Below are 22764 nucleotides of genomic sequence, written 5' to 3'. Positions count from 1 at the left end.
TGTGATCCGACCGGCTCGGGCCACCGTGCTCAAAGCCGGCGGATTTGAGAGTGAGGGGGGGGCCTGTCTGTGTAACGACCTGGCCCCGGCCCCTGGGGTGGCCTGGGGGTGGCCTGGGCTGTCTGCGGGTTGTGAGTGCGTTTGGGGACCTTACGCTCTGGGCGGGCCGTTCACGAGGTTTACCTTGAAGACGATCTACTGCCTGGGGACCTTGATCTTGACCTGGAATATGGTGATCGGGAACACGACCTGTGTCGAGAAAAGGATCTTGAACGCGAGCGCATCCTTTGGGGTCTTTGAGCAAATAAGGATTTGGGTGGTGACACGGAATCTCTACATGGAGAGTTAAAGGAAGAGCAAGAAGGCGACACATCGAACAATGAATAGGATTGCGTGCCATCCCAAGGGTAGTTCAGTTTATCACTTTCATCTTCGCTGTCATCAAACAGGCCATCCATGGCTAGTCCTGAATTGATAAACATAGGTAGTTTGGAGAATTGTTCATTACTGAAATCACTGTTCCTCAGTTCACTGGTCTTGTCTGCTTCGTCGTCAAAAACAGCTTGACTGGGATGACCGAAGTGCTTGTTCAGCTCGGCTCGGATTTCCTGGTCTTGGAGCTGTTTTCTGGTGCTGCAAGGAGAGACCTGCTTGCCCGCCCCCGAAGTCTCTCTCAGGTAGCACTGGTCTGAATCTGTGGAAGAACAAATCTGCCCCTGCCAATCGGAGGAGGCATCTTTATATTCTAGTTGTCTAGAGTCTTGGAGCTCCTGTGATATATTAATGAGTATTTCCGTTTTGGAATTAATTGACTGACAGTAGTCATGGTCACCAAACAGCCGTAGGCTGGGCCGCTTGGCCTTCCTTTCCTCGTGTCCACTGGTGAGCACTGAGGTCTTGCTAAGTTGTGCGTACAACTCAGACTGCTCGGGCCCTTTCTTGGTGGAGGTATTGCCTTGGGTGCCAGAAGGCTCACTGTACCGGGGCTTCTTCGATGGCGGAGGTACCACAGTCTTGCAAGAGGACTTCAGCTTCGGAGAAGTCCTGAAAGGGTTATCTTGGTTGGCTTTATGAGGAGGAGTTGTGGGTGGAGTTAGGCCTGAAGGTAGAAGAGGAAACACACGCACACACACACGCACACACACACACACACACACACACACACACGAGGGGTGTGGGGAGAGAAACAAGAGACAGAGATCATGTTGTTAAATGCCAGGACATGTTTCCCTAACTTTTCCAGGATTTCAGACAATGGGGATAAAGAGGGAAACGGAATTCATGACAAGCCCTGAGAAAGTGTCTCTCTCCCGCTAAGCCTCTGTCACCAGGAAAGATGGATCTCACTACTGCCAGGCCGCGGTGAAATCCGTGATATTTGGTGTTTTTAAACCCCCATGCTAACAGATCTTGCTTCCCAGAAAACATTAGCGCCTTACGACCGGCCTCCACGGCACCAGGCATGAGCAAAGCTCACATTTCCAAGGGCATCGTCTGTCTGCCTTATGGAAAATTAACACAGCATGGCCCAGGGGAATGACAGGGAGCTTTGGTAGCATTCGTCTGCAAAGGCGTCTGCGGAGCATCCAAGTGGCCCAGAAATTGTTCTCCCATCAAGGATGCCTACCCATGGAGCCAAACAACTAGGCAACTCAGAAAAAAAAAAAAAAAAAAAAAGATGGGCTGACAGCAAATGTGGGGCAGGGTGAGAGGGACACAGACAACTTCAAAGTAAGTTCAGTGAAACAGGACAGACCAAGGCAGGGGACCAGACAACTCTGCGACTTGACGGCAATGATTCTTTGTTTCCACAGTTCATTAACTTAGTAAACCATGGCTAATGTAGGTATAATACTTTCTTGTAAGCATAACTAATACATTCTGTCTAAAATATGGTTCTGCAACAGAAACCTAAATGAACAGTAACACTAAATATTGCAGCGCCAGCGGACCGTTTTATTTAGAGCACAACATCGGGGCGGGCGATGAGGCTGGAGGATTGGAACGGATCCAAACTTCAGCAACCCACTAATTAAAAAAGTAAAAAAAAAAAAATCAAAAATCAAAAGATAAGAAAGGGAGATGCGAGAAACCCCATCAGTGGGTGACTTTTTTTTTTTTTTTCTATGAAAGAGCAGATAAATTCCATGAGATGCCATCGTGGGAGCATCTGTGAATTACAGTTGCCTCCACCACCTTTCACCCCCCCCCCCAAGGACGTTCTCCGCATCCCTTTCCACCGAGGGAGGACAGTTGGGAAATGGCTCCAGAGTCCAAGGAACTTTGAAGAAGGGCAGGCTGGAGTTCAGATGACTTTATGCTTACAAGGGAATATTTGAGTTTACAGCACACTTTCTATTTAGGAGGATGGGGGAAGGCTACTCAGCAGAAAAGAACTTCAAGTCTGCTAACAAGCCTGGGGTTAGACTTAAGGCAACTGCACATTTCAAGGAAATGGCAGAGAAATCTCAGCTTGCTGGAGAAAGGGGAAAATACATATACATCTGCGTGTGTGAAAAAATACACACACACACACATAACCAAGTAGGTCACAGAAAGCCACGTGAAATTTTGATATGAACAGGAAGAGGGTGCCTCTTTCTCCCACTTTACAGTAAAGAAATAGAGGAAATTAATGTGAATATTTGCTCGACAATAAAATATTGACACTACTCTTTGGCAGTTTGTGTTACGCAGAGCTAACGCTCCTTAAACGAGGGGAGAAAAGCCACACAGACGCCAGGTAATTTGACTTCGGACACCCCGTCTCAGAACGGTTCGGAAAGACAGGGAGATGGAAGCACCAAGAGAAGGAGCACCTCGGAGCCCCAGGAAAGCTCCCCCGATCGGCGGCCAGGCGGCCTTCGCAGGAAGATAACCGGGAGGTGACACGTTATTGAATGAAACATCGGTGTCACTGAGGCACGCTCTCCTCCGATCCCTCTTTCGTGGACAAGGATGTCTCTTAGTCTAAGAAATTCCCATGTGATCAGTCTCCTCTCTCTCCTCTCTCTTTCCCCTCGTTTCCCTTACCTCTGCGCTGGCCGCTCACAGCCCCGATTCTCCCGCCCGCCCCCTTCAAGGACCATTACAACAAATCTAAAGGTACTGATGCTGCCCTCCCCGCCCCGCAAAGAAATCACAGATTCTCAGATCTGTCCTCCAGGAGGCTAAGATGCTCGGAGAAATAATGATGAATAATCTGTCTTTGCTGAGCAAACAACAGTCAAATATTCAAATGACGTAGCCCTTGAATGGGGGAAACGACAGTCAACATCCTAAAACCCAACTCCGTGAATCTCCTCATGGTCCCCAAACTAGGGTGGTTTTTACTTTCCTAACAATTTATTGCCAGGATCACCCGTTTGGTATTTATTGGACAATGCTATATATTCCTGCTCATCTCTTTTTGGTTTTTTTTTTTCTCATCTCTTTTTGAATGTATGTTTTATCTTGTCTCTCCAAATAGATTATACGCTCTGAGCAGAATGTTGCCTGCCTTATTTTTGCAAAAATTCTTACTCATTTATTGATTTTTATTTTTTCTAGGGGCGCCAGGGTGCCTCAGTCGGTTAAGCGTTTGCCTCCAGCTCAGGTCATGACCCCGGGGTCCTGGGATGGAGCCCCGCTTCCAGCCCCCTGCTCAGCGGTGGGTCTGCTTCTCCCTCTCCCTCTGCCCCTCCACTTGCTCCTGTGTGCTCGCTTGCTCTCTCTCTCTCTCTTTCCCACTGTCTCTCTCTCTCTTTGTGCCAAATGAATAAATAAAATCTTTTTTTTTTTTAATTTTTCTGGATTCTCCTTTAGTAGTGGGTCTCACATTTCAGTGGCCCAAGAATAACTGGGGAAGCTGGTCAAACGTTTTTAATGAGGCAGTTCATGGACCCCATATAGAGACCTTCTCTCCTGTCATGTCTGTGCAGCCCATCGCCTTGTTCTCAGGTACATGTATTTTGACTGACATTCTAGATGTATAAAAAGAAAACCTAAACTTCAGAAACACCAAATTAGGCCACTATTAAAGAGAGACTATTCCTAAAAATAGCTCAGCTATCTAGGGATTTTAAATATAGAAATTCTTTTTAGTCTTGAACATTTGAAACCCTTGTCCTAGTACCTAAACTCATTATTGCTTAAATAACTGATTCTCAAGTTGCTCTTGGGAGTGGCGACACCTTGATTGTAGTTTTTTTTAGTTAAAAACCAAACCTTTTACATTCTTCACATCTCAGGCAGCCTGTAGCAATGGAACAGACATTCACTGAACACCTACTATGTGCTGGATAATACACCAGATGCTGGGGCTTCTGGGACTTCATGGTTCCTTTTCATAAATGGGAAAATCTTTAAAACTTGAAGTAACATACATGTTTTTGTGTACGTACTTAAAATTTACAGAAACTCTAAGATAACCACACATAGCCTAAGAATGAATATAGCAGGGCTGTAAATTTCTGTTGGCACCCCTTACTAAAAATAATAATAACAACAATAATAATAATTAATAATAATATTTACTTAACAGATTGAGGTTATTCTAGGATTAGTGAGTAGGTGGGTAAGGGCAAACAGATAATTCAGATAATTCCATAAACTTTTATAATAATAATAATAATAATTAATAATAATATTTACTTAACAGATTGAGGTTATTCTAGGATTAGTGAGTAGGTGGGAAAGGGCAAACAGATAATTCAGATAATTCCTTAAACTTTTTACTGTTTACTGAAACATTCTTAGAGAATACCTCCAAGCGAGACAGAAATCTCAAGGATGGAACCACCAGTGCGTAATTGAAAATCTATTTCCAGATAGAGTGGAGACCCAACGCAAAACAAAGCAAAGCAAAACAAAAGTGTAAGAAGTACTTTTTTCTTTTTCTTTTTTTTTAAACATGGTGTCAAACTTTTAAGAGATACTCATGGGCACAGGGACCCCTTGCTGCAACGGGACGAACTGGATGTCTCCCATGTCCGCCACCCAGAACCCAGTTCCCTGCGGTAGGAGGGCAGTCAATACTCCATTCCCTGATGCCACTACCTTTGCTCATCTTCCCTCTAATGGCCAGACTCTCAATTTCACCCCACAAGCTTAAATCAACAGTGCTAATGCCTCCCATAACCTCCGGATTATTTCCTGTGTGTTGATTTTCTGGGGAATGTGTACATTTTGGTGTTGACAGTACAAGGTATATTCCATGCTCTCTCTTGAACTTAGCAGGTTTTGACAGATTTATGTGAGGACAGATGGCCATTACAGGCTGAAGGCTGACAAGAGGCAGTTCAGAGCATTGTTAACACACTTGCACAAACTCTCAGCAGTGCAGCACTGTGCAGAATGTAATTCAGACTATAGCTTTTTTATTACTGCCTATTTTCTTTTGTCAAAAGAGCCTGCTGTGCAGAGCAACAAATGGCTGCTATTACCCAGAATGTAATGGGTGTCAGACAAATCACGTAACACAAACAATCAAGAGTATGTAGGTCATATTTCAACAGAGCACAACCTTAGCAATATTTATGATTACTGCATTGAAATGTGTTCTATAATAAACAAGTACCTCTGCATCACTCACACTTATGCACTTCTGCACAGCAAATCTGGGAGAAGTGCTACACACTCCACAGTCATCTTTTTAAACAGCCCTTTTATTTAAAAAAAAAAAAAAGTCAGAGACAAGTTTTGTTTTGTTTTGTTTTTCATTATGTGCTATAAAACGATTTTCTTTGAGGAGTTCTCTTTTGGGTTTGTTTGTTTAATTGAATGACTCTGATAAACGATGACTCCTCTGCTGTGGATGTGTGTGCATGTGTGTGTGTGCATGTGTGTTCCGCGATCCACCCAATGACTCCAGCAGGGTTTGTTTTCTGTTTTTTTCTTTCTTTCTTTCTTTCTTTCTTTCTTTCTTTCTTTCTTTCTTTCTTTCTTTCTTTCTTTCTTTTTAATAATTTATAACATTTTACAGAATCTCATTCTCTATTTGTGACTTGCTTTGGACTTTCTTTGGTAGTGGGATTTTTCTCAGGTCACATGTCAGTTGAAATATTTCTTGTCTTTTTTTTTAAAGATTTTTATTTATTTATTCATGAGAGAGTTGAAATATTTCTTAAGGAGAAACGATGAGAAGACGAGTTTCTAATTTCCTTAAAACCTTACTGAGAAAGGACTGGGCAGAGAGGCATGTGGCTTATCCTACTCTTCTATTCTGTGCCTCAAGAACTTGGAGTGGGTGTCAAGAGATCACAGGAAGGGCTGCTACTCAGTAGGAACTGTACTGCTCTGCTAGTGGGAATATTTGGTATAAAATATGCCCTCTCCGGCCCCCAACCTCCCCAGGACTTTCTGAGCCCCAGAGGAGCCAGCCACTGAAGCATTAATGCTCAAACGGAGGAACCTCCCTTACCCTGCTCAGTCCTGGGGTGACCATCACCCTAAACTGCTCTGACTGCCAGTGCCCCTGCCCTTTACCACTCACTGCGTCCTACATCACGCCTGGGTTCTGGGGAACAGACTGGCCTCACAGAAAAGCTTCAGAGCCTTTCTAGGACATGTGCTTAATTCTCCAACTCTTGCTCATGGAAGATGAAGTTATTAATTGGCTCCTGTGCCCTTTCCCACAGCGCTGGGGCGGGAGCTGGGCTGAGAGTGGGGGAGGGGACCTGTCTTTCCAGGCAGCTATCACCAAACTCCCCTGAAGCTGGTGTAAGTACTTTGTTATTCCTGGCTTAAAAGAAATTTGGATAGTAGCTATTTCCCAAAAAGATAACTCGAGAACAAAGGAATGATCCTTCCAGATGTTGGGTCCAGAAGAATGAGACCAAAAAAAGGAAATGAAGGATATAGTTGAAATATGGAAGAAATCCCTGACGGTAAGAGTTGCCAAACATTGGAATGGGCTGTAAGAGAATTTGTGGGGTCTCCCTCTCTTGGATTCTTTGGGCTCAGGAATGGATTATATGACCTGTCAAAATCACTTTCCAGTTCTCTCATGCTAGGGTTTTCCTTGTAAAACTACCAACTACTGCTCATATTTTGCTTTGGTTTATTTCCCCAAAGATAAGGCACATACAAAAGATGTATATGCCCAAAGGGTACAGCAAATTTGTGTTGTCTGTCAATATTCCGTCCAGCAAAATAAATTCTTAAATAGGAAGTGCAAAAAGGATAATAATATAAAACTACACATAAAAGAAATTACAAATTGATTGGTTAATGAGTGGGTTCTTAAGCACAAGTCCACCAAGGTGCAATGTGAATGATTGCCCATTTAAACCAAGGGAAAACATAAACTGGGAAAAAAAAATGGCACCTAATCACTCGTCTTCTATCATCAAAACCATGAGAGAAATACAATACTAATGGAGGACGACATTGCTAAGACCTAGTGTGTTAGGATGGTGAAACTGCTGACTATTTTATTATTTCCATTTCCCTAATTGGTTATAAAATAATTATACTCTGTTTTATTACTTTTATAGTAATAACTTTAAAAACAATTTATATGTACACATACATATTCATATATGTGAAATTTGGGGGTCAGCCACTTGGTCCCTAACCAAATTCCTTCATGTCTAGTGGCTAAAACCATCATCTAGTTGAACTGACATTGCTTTGCCGTTTCCATTTCAGAAACAAAAAAAGTCTAGCACTCTGAAAATCTCCATATGCAATAGATTTAAATGCCTTCTGCCAAAAGAGCATTCTCTACTCTCATCTTGCTTTACTAACAGCTATTTTGAAATCAAATTAGTTTTTACACCTGTAAAAAAGAAGTGTTTTTTTTATCAGCCAAAATGAGCTAGTTTAGGACAATCACAAAGTCAGACCAGCTGGCAATACCTAATAAAGCAAACTTCCTGTCTCATCCCTCCTGTTTCCCAAAGACTCTGCAGATGGGGCAGAGGGAGTATTCTGGAGGTCTCAGAATTTTGTTGACTCTTTACACTTGTACTCAAATGTTTGGAAAATTTCACTAACATTTGTGAGAGTAGGGATGCCTGGGTGGCTCAGCAGTTGAGCGTCTGCCTTCAGCTCAGGGCCTGATCCCAAGCACCTGGGATCAAGTCCCACATCAGGAGCCTGCCTCTCCTTCTGCCTATGTCTCTGCTTCTCTTTCTCCATGTCTCTCATGAATAAACAAATAAAATGTTTTGAAAATAAATAAATAAATAAATAAATAAACAAACAAACAAACAAACAAACAAACATTTGTGAGAGTAAAGAAAAAGAAGACACCAGAAAGTCCTGGGCAACAGCTTGATCCATTTCCTTGGCCAGAACAACATGGATTAAGCCTATAGACCAAGGATCAACAGATCAACAACATGAATGTTTCCACTCTGTCCACCTCCTTGCCGCACCTATGGCAGACATCATTAATTGATGGTGACATTTTCATGAGTACAGACTTGGCCTTGGAATTCTCCTCAACACAATGCTCCTGGTCGCCAATACCAGTCAATGACATTTGGCAAGTGAAATGAAACCTATTTAACATAACAGATGTTGACTATTATCTTTAAAATTAAGGCTTCAGTAAAGAGACATCATCTCTCATCGCATGGATGTGCTTTGAAGCGCGAGTCCACCACAGAGCTAGGGTCAACATATAGCTTTTTCCTCGAAAGTGAAATGGCCAGAGAATGTAAATAAATAAATAAACAAACAAACATGTATAACATGCTTTCTAGGGAGTGTGTAACCTCCAGAACGTATAGTAATGTAGAAGTAGCTGTTGTTAAGAGACCATCAAGGAGTAGATCTTTCTACCTTGATTTGGTGAATCCTATACTCACACCAAAAAACAGTGTATCTTCAGTTTTATAGCGGAATTAGAGGGAATTTTGCCACAAAGAAAATATAGAAGTCCATATATGAGTGTACCAAAGAGAAAAAAAAAAAACATTAGGGTCACTGAAAGGAAACAGGTAAGATAATTAAAAGTTGAAAAGATGAACAACAAGGTACAATGACCTCAGCAGATAAAGTTAATGCAGAATTAGTAGTTCAATATCTAATATTTATTGAATACTTACATACACTGGCACTGGAGGAAGCCTTTTTCATGTTTTACCTCTATCCTCAGAGTGACTCAATGAGATACAGGTACTGTTATTATCTTCGTTTGGTTCATTAGGATCCTGAGTCTTACAGAAGTTAATTAAAATGACCACAGGTCACCTTGCTAGATGGTAGATCCAGAATTTGAACTTGGGTTTGTCCAATGTCAGAGCCATGGTTTTGCACAACCTCACTAAGCTATGCTGTCTGCTTTTAGAAATCATAGCAGACTACTTTTACCTGGAGCTTCACTGTTTATAAAGTTTTTAAATTCTGGCTGACTGCACATGTAATTGCCATTTTTGGATGTCAAAAATGGTTGAGTACTGGCAATTTTATTTTTCAACCTATATTTTAGTCCTTTGAGTCAGACAGTAATTTGATTTGGGGATTATAACTATGACTTTAACATTAAGGAAACTAAAACCCAGAAAAGATTAAGGACAGAGAGAGCATTTTAGCAATTAAAAGATGAAGGAGGAAAAGTACATGCTCCGTCTTGTAGTTCCTTGCTGATTTCACTGCCCATGCCAAGTACAGTGTTACTCAAACACCTTTTTGATTTCCTACTTTCTTGCTTCTGCTCCATCAATATCCTCTCCACTTTCCATCTGTGCAGTTCAAATCCGATACAAATATTTCTCTCCCAAAGGCTCCCCAAGGTGGTTTAGCCCACAGAGAGCACCAATCCCTCCACACTCCTCTCCGTGGATTACCTGGGTCCTTCACTAATGATATCGCCTTAATTCTGCCTCCAGTCCTTGAACCATCTTTATAATTCTTTTCACTCTTCTGCATTTAACTTGAGGCAAAGTTACAGGGTTCCCTTTGATAACTTCTTTTCTCCCTTTGGTGATTCCCTGGAGGTGCAATCAGTGTCTGTCACCTCTTTCAATTCCTACCATGCAAGAAATTTTACTAAAGATTGTTCGAGGAGATGGTGATCATAAGCATCACATACTGCATAGCATTTCAAACATACGTCTATCCCAAAAAAACTCTTCCTCACACCACCCTCCAATCAAGTTCCAAATTTCTATTTTTCCAAGTTCCTCCTCAGCCCCTTGTTTTCCTAGAGCTCTACATTCTTTCTACTTTGTAATGCAATTGGGCCCTACCTCAGTTTCTCTAATTTGCACCTTCACACTTAAAACTACCACACTCAATAAACTCAAAAACACCCTCTGGGTTCATCTTTCTTAGAAGGTAACAAAACCTTATAGATAATAAATAATATTTTGCCTTCATGCTACTTGTACAATGTGTGTTGTTTCCCCCAACAAACTATAAACCCACATCTTAAACACAAGAACATCTGTTTAGAAGGCCACTACAATGCTTCATGCTTTATATGGATCAGTCTCTAGGTCTTCTATTTGATGTATATCTCCTAAGACATATTGAAAGCATAGAGCACATATTAAAAACATGTTGGTAAACTGATTTCCACTGTAGCCAATAATCTTTCAAAGCACCAAGAGAAAAAGATTTAAACCAGTCAGATAAATTCTGATTCACTGACAGAAATACACTGTGTATATTTTTAAGGATTCTAAATATGTAAAAAAATGTATCTTCTATAAATCTCTACTTGTCTTTCAATAGTGTAGGCTACTAAACTTTCAAAGTCATCACTAAATTATTTAAAATTAGGTATCTATCAATAAGAAAAATGTTAAAACTTTTACAAGAAGGAAATAGAAGTGCTTTTTGTAACATCATAATCTCACTAATGGAAGGAATGCAATTAAAATGATATATTCATATATATATAACATTTTAAAAATGCTAGCATGGGATATCTTTGGAAATGTGCAGTAAGGCAAGTATATCCATGTAGGGTTAATAGGGCTATCCATGAAAGAACTTCTCAGGATAGCAATGAGGCAATATATACCAAAAGACACCAAGATGTTATATCTTTGTAGTCATTATTAAAAACTAATAATAGTTTATTTTGAGAAAATAAGATAAAATTTATGAATAGAACAATAGCAACAATAACAAAAAACCCACAAATAATCTGATTAGAATGGTCAAAGGACCTGAATAGATATTTTTCCAAAGAATACATATAGATGGCCAATAGACACATAAAAAGATGCTCAACATCCTTAAATGATCAGGAAAATGGACATTAAAACCATAATGAAATATCACCTTCTGCCTATCAGAATGACTAGTAGCGAAAATACAAGAAATAACAAGTGTTGATGAGAATGTAGGGAAAAAAAAAAAAGAAACCTGTGACTGCTGGAGGAAATGTAAATTGGCACAGCCACTCTGGAAACAATATGGAGATTCTTCAAAAAAATTAAAAATAGAAGTACCATATAATTCAGTAATTCCACTATTGGGTATTTACTCAACAAAGATGAAAACACTAATTAGAAAATATATATGCATCTCTATGTTTATTGCAGCATTATTTATAATAACCAAAACAGAAAAGCAATAGATGAATAAATAAGATGTAGTATACATATATTATGGAATATTACTCAGTCATAAAAAAGAATAAAATCTTGCCATTTGTGAAAGCACGAATGGATCTACAGTGTCTTATGCTAAGTGAAATAAGTCAGACAGGGAAACGCAAATCCCATATGATTTCACTTATGTAGGGAATCTAAAAAACAAAACAAAACAAACAAACAAAAAACAGAAACAGACTCATAAATACAGAGAACAAACTGATGTTTGCCAGAGGGGAGGGAGGTGGAGGGATGCACAAAATAGGTGAAGGGGATGAGGAGGTACAAACTTCCAGTTATAAATATGTCACAGGGATAAAAAACACAGCATAGGGAATTCATCAATAATAGTGTAATAACTTGTATGGTGACAGATGGTAACTACACTTATTATGGCAAGCACTGCAATATATATAGAAGTGTTGAATTACGATGTTGTATACCTGAAACTAATATAACATCGTATGTCGACTATACTTCTGTAAAAAATTATGAACAAACATTTCTAAAGCAGTGCTATTTCAAAATGGTTACACTTCAAAACAACCTAAATTTATAATGCGAGTGTGATTAAATAAATTTTGATGTAACTACTAAGATTAATGTCATACAACACACTAAAAACCTGATAATAAAAGGTCTGTGATAATAAAATAATTTTCTCATTAAAATGTTAACTGAAAAATCAGGATGCAAAATTATATATACAAAATGACTATAGTATAAATATAATGTATAAGATTATCCATAGGAAGAAAATGCTATGGATAACTTTGCACCTTAGAATTGTGAATAGGGGCACCTGGGTGGCTCAGTCAATTAAGTGTCTGTCTCTTGGTTTTTGCTAAGGTCATGATCTTAGGGTTGTGGGTTAGAGGCTCCCCATCGGGCTCTGTGCTCAGCAGGGAATTTGCTTGAGATTCTTTCCCTCTCCCTCTCCATCTGCCTCTCCCCTTGCTCATGCTCTCTCTTTCTCTCTTTTTTTCTCAAATAAATAAGTAAATTAAAAAAAAAGAATTATGAATATTTTCCCACTAGTTTATATTTTTGACACTTTTATAGTAAGCTTTATTATTTATGAGAATTATAAAAAGCCTTTTGCTTATGATTTTATTTATTTATTTGAGAGAGAGAAAGAGTGAGAGAGCACAAGCAGAGGGAGGGACAGAGGGACAAGCAGACTCCCCATTGAGCAGGGACCCTGAAGTGGGCTTGATCCCGGGACTTCTCCCAAGACCATGATCCGAGCCAAAGGCAAAACCTTAACCAATTGAGCCACCCAGGTGCCTCTAATAAAAACCTTTTAACAGAAGCCTCGGTGTGGCTATACAAAGTGGAAGCTTTCTCAATTCCCTCTGAAACAAAATAAGTGACTAATACAACATTCTGAATACTCATAGTTAATAGATTCCTTTCAATGGAGTTGTTATCATGAGCCACAGTAGTATTTCCCAAACCAGTTGATGTCTATTATAGTGGTAACTGGAATTATGTAAGATAACAAAATACTATGCCATTGTATGAAGTATAAGAAAAAATGTTTCCATAAGAAGAACCAATAAAGGTATGTCATTGAAAGAAGAAGCTGTCCAATCAGTTATAGACAGGTGGTATTGGAAACACTGGGAAAACATGGTAAATTATGATTATTATTTATTTATAGGAAAAGCATAAAAATCTAGAATGATTTTGCGCTCAGACTACTACACAAAGATCTTTAATTCTTTTCCTCTAAAAAGCAAGAATTGAACAGTGGATACCATCTAAGATACATCATGACTACAGTTTGTGCCAGAAAGATTAATGGATTGCCAGTGAGGATTTTTAAGTTCAAGGCAAAGGTCTCTGTTTCTTATACAAAAAATCTGATCTTTGAATGTTTCTTTATATGACTTAGGCAAAAACAAAATGACATTGGATACTTTAATCAGTTTTTTTTTATAAACCCACCAGATACTCATTCTTATTGGTCAGATAAGAAGGCCTCTACTGAATATGATATATATATATATATATATATATATATATACATAAAAGTTACTTATAACCATATAAGTAATTATAACTTATTTAAGAAATGATGTTATGTATATGCCTATGGGCGAGTATATATGTGCACATGTATGCATGCATATAAAGATAGACATTTGCACACATAAATGTGTCCACACACATAAAATATATATATAAACACCATGAAATTAACTACCCTACTGCTTGACCAAATCATGCGATCATGCAATAGACCTTTCATAAGAAGCAAACTCCTTATGACCTTTCATAATTTAGCAAACTCAAAGTGTGAAATTAAACTTAGGGACAATGACCATGGTGTATGTAGACACTATAGTTCTGGTTGAAAGCACCTTGTTTAAGTTACTGTTCCTTTACCCTTATCAGCAATGGCCAGAGTCAAGGAACTTCTTGTTCAGGCAGCCTAAGATTCACCTTCTGGAGTAGAAAGTTCAAGTATCTAAACCTAAAGCACTCAGTGCAAAGGCACCATTTACAACCAACTTCTAAGTCTGCCTAGGAAATCTGTGGATTATTAAGTTACTCGGGGCTTATTCCAAGTTTTTAAAGCTCCTTTCTCTACAGTGCATAAAGTAAGACTGACTAAATGAGTCCAGAAGTCCAAATGGTGAAGAAAATCACTCTTGTTTTAAAACACATAAGCACATTTTGTCTTGGTGAACGGGCACATTTTCAGTTTTCTCCTTTGCTGAAAAGATATAAAAATGGTAACATATATAGGAAAGCATTATACTGTTAAGTATAATGGTGAGTGACACAAGATTCCAATTAAAACATTGATATAATGAATAAAGTGGCATTCAAAATGTTGCTCCTTGCTTTCTAGCTCTGTGATCTTGGGAAAATTATTTAGCACTTCTGAACCTTAACATCCTTATCTTAAAGATGAGAAAATTACCACTGTCTTCATGAGGTCATTGTGAAACTAGTCAAAACCACTCATACGCCTGGCACACTTATTGAGTGGGAGACCAATAAATGTTAATTTCTCATCCTGCTCAAGTTTTGGTGTCTTATTCTGACATAGGGTTATTTAGGGAGCTAAAGTAATAACATACATCAGAGGGTCTGGCCCAGGTCTGACACACAATACATGTCTTCTCTTAAAAAAAAAAAAAAAAAAAAAAAAAAGGTGGAAATATTTATAGGTAACTACTTATCCAATGTTGCTTGTATAATTTGTTAATTTCATTAATCACATAGAGAATATGTGCTATTATTTAATACATATTTCACACACACACACACACACACACACACACAGCTCCAAGTGAAATACAGGGCTTACCTGCAGTTCCAGAGAGTTCCACACTTAAGGTTCGTTCAATAGTCTTGTTCTCAAATGGGGAACCCTTGGGGTCACTGGAAGATATGGCACATTTATAAAAACAAACTGAAATGGAGTTGCTGTAGCCAAATGTATTAGAACCCCCTTCCCTTTCTGAAAATGGTTACATTTCTTAATACTTACTTTGGTGACTCTGGGGTCAGAGGAAGAGATAAAGTTGTTGGTTTGGCTAAAGAAAAAAAAAGGAAACTGATTATGAAATATTGAGTTCTGGGGTTTTTTTAAGAATTTTTTTTTTTTCCTACTACAATCAGGTTGGAAACTGGAAACTGAAAACTCAAGTAAGGAAATCCCTGAATATTGGATCAAAGTCAGACAACAGTCCATTATGCTAAAACAAATTCCAAACAACATTTGCATTGGTAAACTATCATTCAAAAACACATACAAAAACAGAATTTTCCCCAAAATGTAGCATCTCGGTTAAGGATACAAAATTTGCATCATACCATCAGAGAGAAATAATGTGTTCTATTTTAATTTGGAATACAGTACACGGTTTGTTTAGACAAGAAAACAGCAGAATAACTATAAGACAACAGAACGTTATGAATATTCAGTTGATTTTTCTCCTAAAATGTAGAATTTTATATCTAGCCCTGAGAATAGGTTATTTCTATGAGGCCAAAGCTCAAGCAATAACCATTCCATTTACTGGAAATTAATTGAAAGATTATGACAAATTGTGGACATTGACCCAGACAGTGTAAAAGGGATTCAAATCCCCAAAATTATAGACAACTAAAGTAAGATAACTGCATTTATCAGTTGAGAGACCTATAGACTTGCAAAGAGAGCTCATTTACTTCCTTTTATGCTTCCTAAATCTTACCTCCTACAGGAGGCATTTCCCAATTAGGAAGGGTGGAGTAAGAATCTTCTTCTCACTCCAAAATTTCAATTGCTTCTCCTTGGCAGTCTTGTATTTTGAACAGAAGGAGGGGAAAACATGATGAGAAACGTACTTGGGATATACATCCACATATTATGTGTATATATATATATATATATATATATATATATATATGCTTAACTATAAAGATATATTTATATGTATGTAGGTTTATGTCAATTTTTCTCATTAACATAATTACTTTCAAAAGGTCAAGAGATAGTCATTTACGAAATGAAAATCATAGAGTTGAAACTAAAAAGGTCTTTAGAATAAACTCTTATTTTATGGATGAAAAAACTGAGATCTAAAGATGTGAAATGATATTTCCAGGGCCATAAAACTAGTTACTGGCAGAGTCAGCCCAGAATATGTTTCCTTTTTCCTATTACCAAAAGGAATTGCATTCAGTAGATATTAAAGTAAATTAATCAACCCCAGTAATTAAGGTCCTTTGAAATGTGAAAATATTATTTATGTCCAAATTAGGCTGAAATTACATACTTTACTTGGATAAATAGTATTTACATATTTAATTTGTCGATTTAGATTTAGTTTTTAAACAATTGAATGGTTTATCATCTATCCAACGTGCATCCAGAAATATGAAGTTCACGCTGTCTTCTACAAATTAGGTACATTGATTGATTGGCTTTTATACATACAGATAAATGAACTGGTTTTACATTAATTTTTTTGTATGTCTGATATAATGAGTCTTTCTAAAAGAACACACTCATGAAAGGAATTTACCAACATTTTTGGCATTCAACTAATATTTAGGATCATGCATAGAGGCTCCATAGCAGATATCACTAAATACGAACTGCGTGCTATGTCACGCAATAAATACACGTTGAAAATCGGTCTCTGGGACTTCAGTTTTCAAGGTGTAGGGTAGGCTATCCGAAATACTCAAAGGAAGATCCCAACATTCTGATAGTTGGGTATCGGTGATGGCAAGGGCACTGGAAGGAGAGCCATAGGCAGTGGCCATGTTTAGTGGGGCCAATGGCAAACAGGAAGTGAAGGCCCTAGGAAGGTCCAGCCCCAAACCACATAGAGTAAGAGAACCTCTTCCCTGAATTTCCCACACTCACGAAAGCTACCACTAGAGGAGGACTGATTTGGTTTACTGGGAGTTTAATCCACACTATTCCAAAGACTAATAGACCAGGGCCTCTAAGATCCTTAGAGGGCAGGAATGCATCTTGTTCATGCAGGTCATGGTCTTTTTGATGAATGAATACATTACCAAATGAATGAATAAATGAATATAGGGGACACCAACATGAGCCAAAGGTCAGGCCATTATCCTAAGGAAGTGAAAAGAACTTGACCACACGATATCACAGAGCATACATGCAGTTCAGGGAGAAAACATCACAACAAAAAAGGTAAACCTCGGTAGGTCCTTGGTTATTATCTCTAATCGCTAATATATTTTCTACTTTTAAAGTTTGAACAACAATTTAAAAAAATCCTGAACCTGAGCACTTATTTCTTGTTGGTTATTCACAGCCAGCCATGTTTTTGCTTTATTTTGTTTTGTTTTAGGCCTTTAATAACTATAGGAATTTTGTGGATTTTTTGTTTGTTTGGTTTGGGGTTTTTTGTGTTTTTGTCAATAGGCTTTGTTCTGGGATTAAATTTATATGCTTTGCCACAGGCATACAGCTTTTTAAAAAATCCACATATAGCAGGTCTCACCTAAAAAAATATATCCTCCATAGGCCGATTTAACTCCTCACTGCCATGGTTTGTAAAAGTTTTCAGTAATATTCGTGGTAAGTGGATTTAAAAAAAAAAAAACCAAAAAACTCCGAAACTCTAAAAATCTAGAAGGGCCAAATAAAATCTTAAGAATATAAAAATGATAAAGATGTTGAGAACATGTGCTGTTGGCCTGGGTTCACTGACTATAGGGTAATAGCTGGCTTCAGACTTCAAATTCAGCTCCAGAAGATGAACGGATGACTAGGACACACTAGGACAAGGTTGAGAGGATCCCAGTGAATTTTTCAGTCCACTCACTAGAGTGAGCTCAGCTGGCTTCCCTTCACCTGAGACCCTCCACACCACTGCATCCCACAGCCCTGTTGGTCCTGCTCAGAAAAACTGGTCCAGTGCATGTGTGTAAGGGACCAGTCAGGGTAAGGCGAGCTACAAAAAGATTTGGCCCGTTTCAATAAATATCTTTCCCTGAACTGACAGAAAAGGATGGCCAAGGGATTTTGAGATATCCACCAGGGAAAAGCTAATTGAGAGCCAATTTAAAACTTTAAAAGAACATTCCTGAAGGTTTATGGTGAGGTAGGGATGAGAGAGGGAAATTGAAAACACTGGAAAGAAAATACTTATTAAAAGCAGCAGCAACAGCATACCTGTATGAAATAATCATGGTTCAAAACAGGGATCAGGGACTACCACTCTGCAGCTGGAAGGGGAAGTCGGGGAAACAAAAGGGAAAAAAGAAGTGGGTGTTTGTAATTGCTATTTTAGAATATGCTTGCTTCTGGGGCACCTGGGTGGTGCACTCAGTTAAGCATCGACTCCGGGTTTCGGTGCAGGTATGATCTCCAGGTTGTGAGATCGAGCCCCCAGTGGGTTCCACGCTCTGCATAGAGTCTGCTTAAGACTCTCTCCCGCTCCCTCCCCTCCACCGCGTTCTCTCTCACACATGCGCACACACACACACTCTCTCTCTCTCAATTAAAAATTAATCTTTAAAAGAAAAAAAAAAGAATACATCTGCTTCCACTACCAGGTTAAAGGTAGGGTTCATGTGGAAGTCGGGATGTTTGAAAGCAACAGCAACTTTCAACAAGCTTCCTTTGGGCCTCTAAGATAGGCCGGTGTTGAGGTTTTGAGGGAAAAGACAAAAAAGAAAGAAAATTATATCTCTGCCAAGACAGGTTTCCCCCAAATCACTCTGATCTGCCTCAAACACATCAGCCTTCCAGAATGTATGAGGACAATAAAAATCAACCCAGATGCGTAGTTTGATCTGGGCAATATATTTTAATAGAAAGCAAATAAAAATAAATTCCAGAAATTTCCAAATCCTTATTTACAAAATAAATCTAGGAGCATAACATGGGGTCTTTAAAAAAAAAATGCACTTAATAATTGGGAGAGGCTGCACAAATGCCATGTACTCTTTCTTAAGGTCTATACAGCAAATCAACAATGCCTCATTTTTTTCCATTATTAGAAAGGGGGGGAAAAAGGCTTTTTAATATTGGCTGGCCCAGCTTGCTCCGAATTTCAATTATGTCAGTAATTCAGATTTCACATAAACCTTCCCCCACCCGCTCCCCACCCAAGCTCACATTTCAGGTGCCTTTTGGTGATGGTGAATGAGGCTGCGTGTCAGCCGAATAGGACAACCTGTGTCCAAGGCAGGTGTTGCTTCTGTTTGGTTTTGCTTTGCTTTTAAGGCTATAATCAAGGGCTGAATTCCCTCTCCAGAGAGACAGCGGTGGAGCGGAGGCCCGGAGTCGCGGCACTCCCAGCCGGGTGCAAGCTCGCTCTGCCTCCGGCGCCCTCACCGCCAGCCTGGTTTCGGCCCCCGGCCTACCTTGCAAATGTTGAGACTGCGATTGTGTGTGGGACTTCTTTTTGGAGGTGCATTTGTCTCTGCTACTGTTCCTGTTCTCTGTGGGTTTGGTGTGAGGCGGGTCATCATTTGTGGTCAGATACTTGAGAAGCTCCGAGCAGGGACGTCTTTGTGGCTTTTGCTGTTGACAAATGCTCTTCGCTTTATTGCTCCATGAATTCTCGGTCTTAAAAACAAGGCATAAAGAAAGCTAAAATTAGTGAACTGAACCTTATCAGAATGGATATAGGTTTTCTGAAGAGATGAGATTTTCAATGAAGTGTTCAGTCTAAGTGTACTAGATCTATGAGCTGTGAATAATTGTTTGCAGAACAAGGAAAGAAAATTACATTTAAAATTCCTAAATGACATTTATGCAGCTTTTTATTTCATTTCTCCTACATTTCAATGTTCCTACTCAGCAACATGTAACTAACAAGACCCTATAGCGCCTTTACTGTGAATAAAAAAAAATAAGCTGGTTTAAACCTTAATTTGCCACTGATTGCTGGAGCCCCGTATTCACAATTCTCTTAAGTACCCCTTAACGCTCCGTTTTCACTCACAGTGAATGGCAAGACAAACATTGTTTAATACAGCCCGCTAACCGAATTATGTCATTGCCAGCATTCCATCCAATTAATGGCAGAGATAGATCTTTTGCGGTGATTCCAGAGCAATCTTTCTCAGGTTAGACAGCTGGCAAAACGGCAATCCTGCATCTTAAAGTCACTCGTAGATAATACCAGCCTATCAGCAAATTTCACCGGAACCCACATTGCCGCATGTATTAATAAAGTGGGCAAGGAGTAACAGACGGCGGAGCTTCCATTCCAATCATCCAAAGACAAAGCACAAATGAACTCTTTCTAGCTTAAAGTAGCTGGAGCGCTGCTTTTGGAAACCCATTTCATATTGTTTCACATTATAAAGGAACTGCAGGATCCCAGCTGAATACATCGAAATAAACCTATTCTTTGTTTTACTGCTTCAAGCAAAATCCTTTGTTACTTTCCCTCCTATATTAAAAAGTTTACGTTGTACCTTAACAACTGCAGGGTTTGTTCTGATCCTGTGATTATGGTTTGCATGGTTCTGGGTACTGAGACCACTGCATTCATTATAACTTAGCTGAGTGTTGGCTGGTGCCAGTAAGAGCTTCTTAAGCTAGAAACGTATCAGAGAAGGGGAAAAGCAAGAAAAGTTATGCATCGTTTAAGCATTAGAATAAGTTACTGGAATTTTAAACTTAAAGTTCATTCATTAGAAAAATTAATCCTCTCACTCGTTACAGTCACACCTGAACACAATAGTGCTAAAGGAAACGTATTTTTTAAAAGTAAAAAATTTGGTGTCACACTCCCAACTGCGAAGGTATTTCCTTTCCCTACCTTGGAGACTGAGTATTGTCTTTTTTTTTTTTTTTTTTTTTTTTATAAAGTAAGACAAAGGGATCTTCCTAAAAGGATTTCCAAATACCTATTAGGTGAGGAAAGCTGCCCTGCTAAGTGAGGAGCTGGGATTAGGGACAGAATATAGTACATTTCCCCTCAATAACCCAAATGAATCAAGGGGGAAAAAAAATTAAAGATTCTGTAATGTCTTGAATGATATTGCACAATCCAGTTTAACTTCACTGATTCAAAGGATGTTTAGGTGTAAAGAGGGGCCATCTCTGAAAAAGATTTGTGAATGGATAGAGTCAGGAGATGCGATTCTGGCTCAGGCAAAGCATTTACTGTGTCTTGGCCTCGGTTTCTTCATTTGGCTTGCTGGCCTTCTAGGCCCTCCAGGCTTAAGCAGGCAGTGTGACGCTGAGTCAACAACCCCTCCCAGTCGAGCCAATTATGTGGATGAAAATCATCTGGTATCAATGTAAAGACATCAAAGTACTAGACAGCAACGGCAAGTGGAGAAATGCTGGGGGGTGAGGGGGCAGGAAACAACTTACGAGATTGTTTCTTCTAAACCACAAATCTCGAAAGGCAGGGAAGTACAAGTAGGGTCTCCATGTGTTTACATGGAGTGCTTTTAACATTTTTCAAAAAACCTAGAGATGGAAAAGAGACCAGCTCTAAACGGCATGCCAAGGAACATTATTAAAGTTTGGAGGATAGCTTTCCATAATTTACATCGTGTGGTCTTACATCAGATTTATGGCAAATGACAAATGGCTACCATAGATGAGAAGGTAAACTGTGTCTTAGAACTAATAAAATTCTGGTCAAGCACTGCATCCAAAAGAAAATTTACTCCTCATTGCCAACAAATTCACTCTTCATTGCCTCCCATAAATTTAGGGAACTTAGGTTGCAAATGTGCTATTATTTTTCAATCTTCATAAGAATTATGGATGCAAAACCTGAAAATATTGCATGTCCCTTGATCTACTTTTTTATTTCTAGAATCGTAGGCATCGGAATAAAACTATAAATGTGTCGATTATTATATAATTTATGATGGTGAGAAATTGGAAAAAGACTAAATGCCCGACCATAAGGAATCTCTTAATGAACTAGGACATCTGCAAACAATAAAATAATATGTAACATGAACAACTAGACATCTATCTCAAATTCACAAACATAAGGATGTATCTCAAAACAAGAGGAGATTTCAATCTCTTTTTAACATTAGAGATTACTTGATTGTACAGGTGAATTTCTGGGTCTATTCCTTTTGGGTTGTCTGCATGTTCTACGTTTCTACCATGAACATAAACGATGCTAAGGAAATAAAAACACACGCACGTACGTAGCAAAAGGCCATGAAAATAAAGTGTAGTGAGTCCACGTGAAAGCTGTTATTACCAACATTTTTAAACACGGAATCACAGAATTTGCAACTCTGAGTGTGCTCGGGAATTGTTTCTCGGCCCCAGTCTAAACTGAAAGTCCAAACCTGATTGTCACTACATCATGCCCAGGCAGCGGGTAGCCAGAGGCCACTCGGATTCCTGTTAAGCAGTAGGAAGGGCTCTTACTAGAGACGGCTCTTCGGCCTCCTGCGGTGGAGGGGTGCCGTCAGGCACGGAGGAAGGACTGGCCTCATTCTCAGTGGTCACATCTCCATCTGTCAGTGCATCGAATGAGGGCAATCCGTCTTCATCCACGGGGAGACTGTCCAGTGTCTCTGTGAGGACGGCTAGCAAGTTCGCCTCGTTCTCTTCATCTATCTTCTACAAAAACAGAAAAACAGGCGACGTGAGAGAGTTGACATTGGGGGATAGGGAGCGCTATCAATCAGCACAGACGGCTCACGTTTATCCCAATGAGTAAACTCTCCGCAAAATTGTGAATGCTCATGCTGGAACCCCAAAGACCACATCTTCTTCAAATTCCACATCCATGTTTGGTCT

General features: G+C 39.2%; 1 protein-coding gene across 8 annotated transcripts in view; it reads right to left on the bottom strand.

The window, feature by feature from the left end:
- Positions 1-22764, bottom strand: part of PPARGC1A (PPARG coactivator 1 alpha) — a 640279-nt gene that overhangs the window by 21415 nt on the left and 596100 nt on the right. For all 8 annotated transcript variants that reach the window (XM_025438411.3, XM_035714801.2, XM_049108730.1 and 5 more), the window contains 6 exons: positions 22390-22584; positions 20451-20573; positions 19389-19593; positions 15040-15085; positions 14857-14930; positions 184-1099 (listed from right to left, as the gene is read on the bottom strand). In XM_025438411.3, the coding sequence (XP_025294196.1) occupies positions 184-1099; positions 14857-14930; positions 15040-15085; positions 19389-19593; positions 20451-20573; positions 22390-22584 (1559 nt within the window). The remainder of the gene's footprint in view (positions 1-183; positions 1100-14856; positions 14931-15039; positions 15086-19388; positions 19594-20450; positions 20574-22389; positions 22585-22764) is intronic.

Source organism: Canis lupus, chromosome 3 (genome assembly GCF_003254725.2).
Source record: "Canis lupus dingo isolate Sandy chromosome 3, ASM325472v2, whole genome shotgun sequence".
NCBI classification, from domain to species: domain Eukaryota; kingdom Metazoa; phylum Chordata; class Mammalia; order Carnivora; family Canidae; genus Canis; species Canis lupus.
Note: the sequence above shows the minus strand (reverse complement) of the source record. Positions and strands in the feature narration are given on the sequence as shown.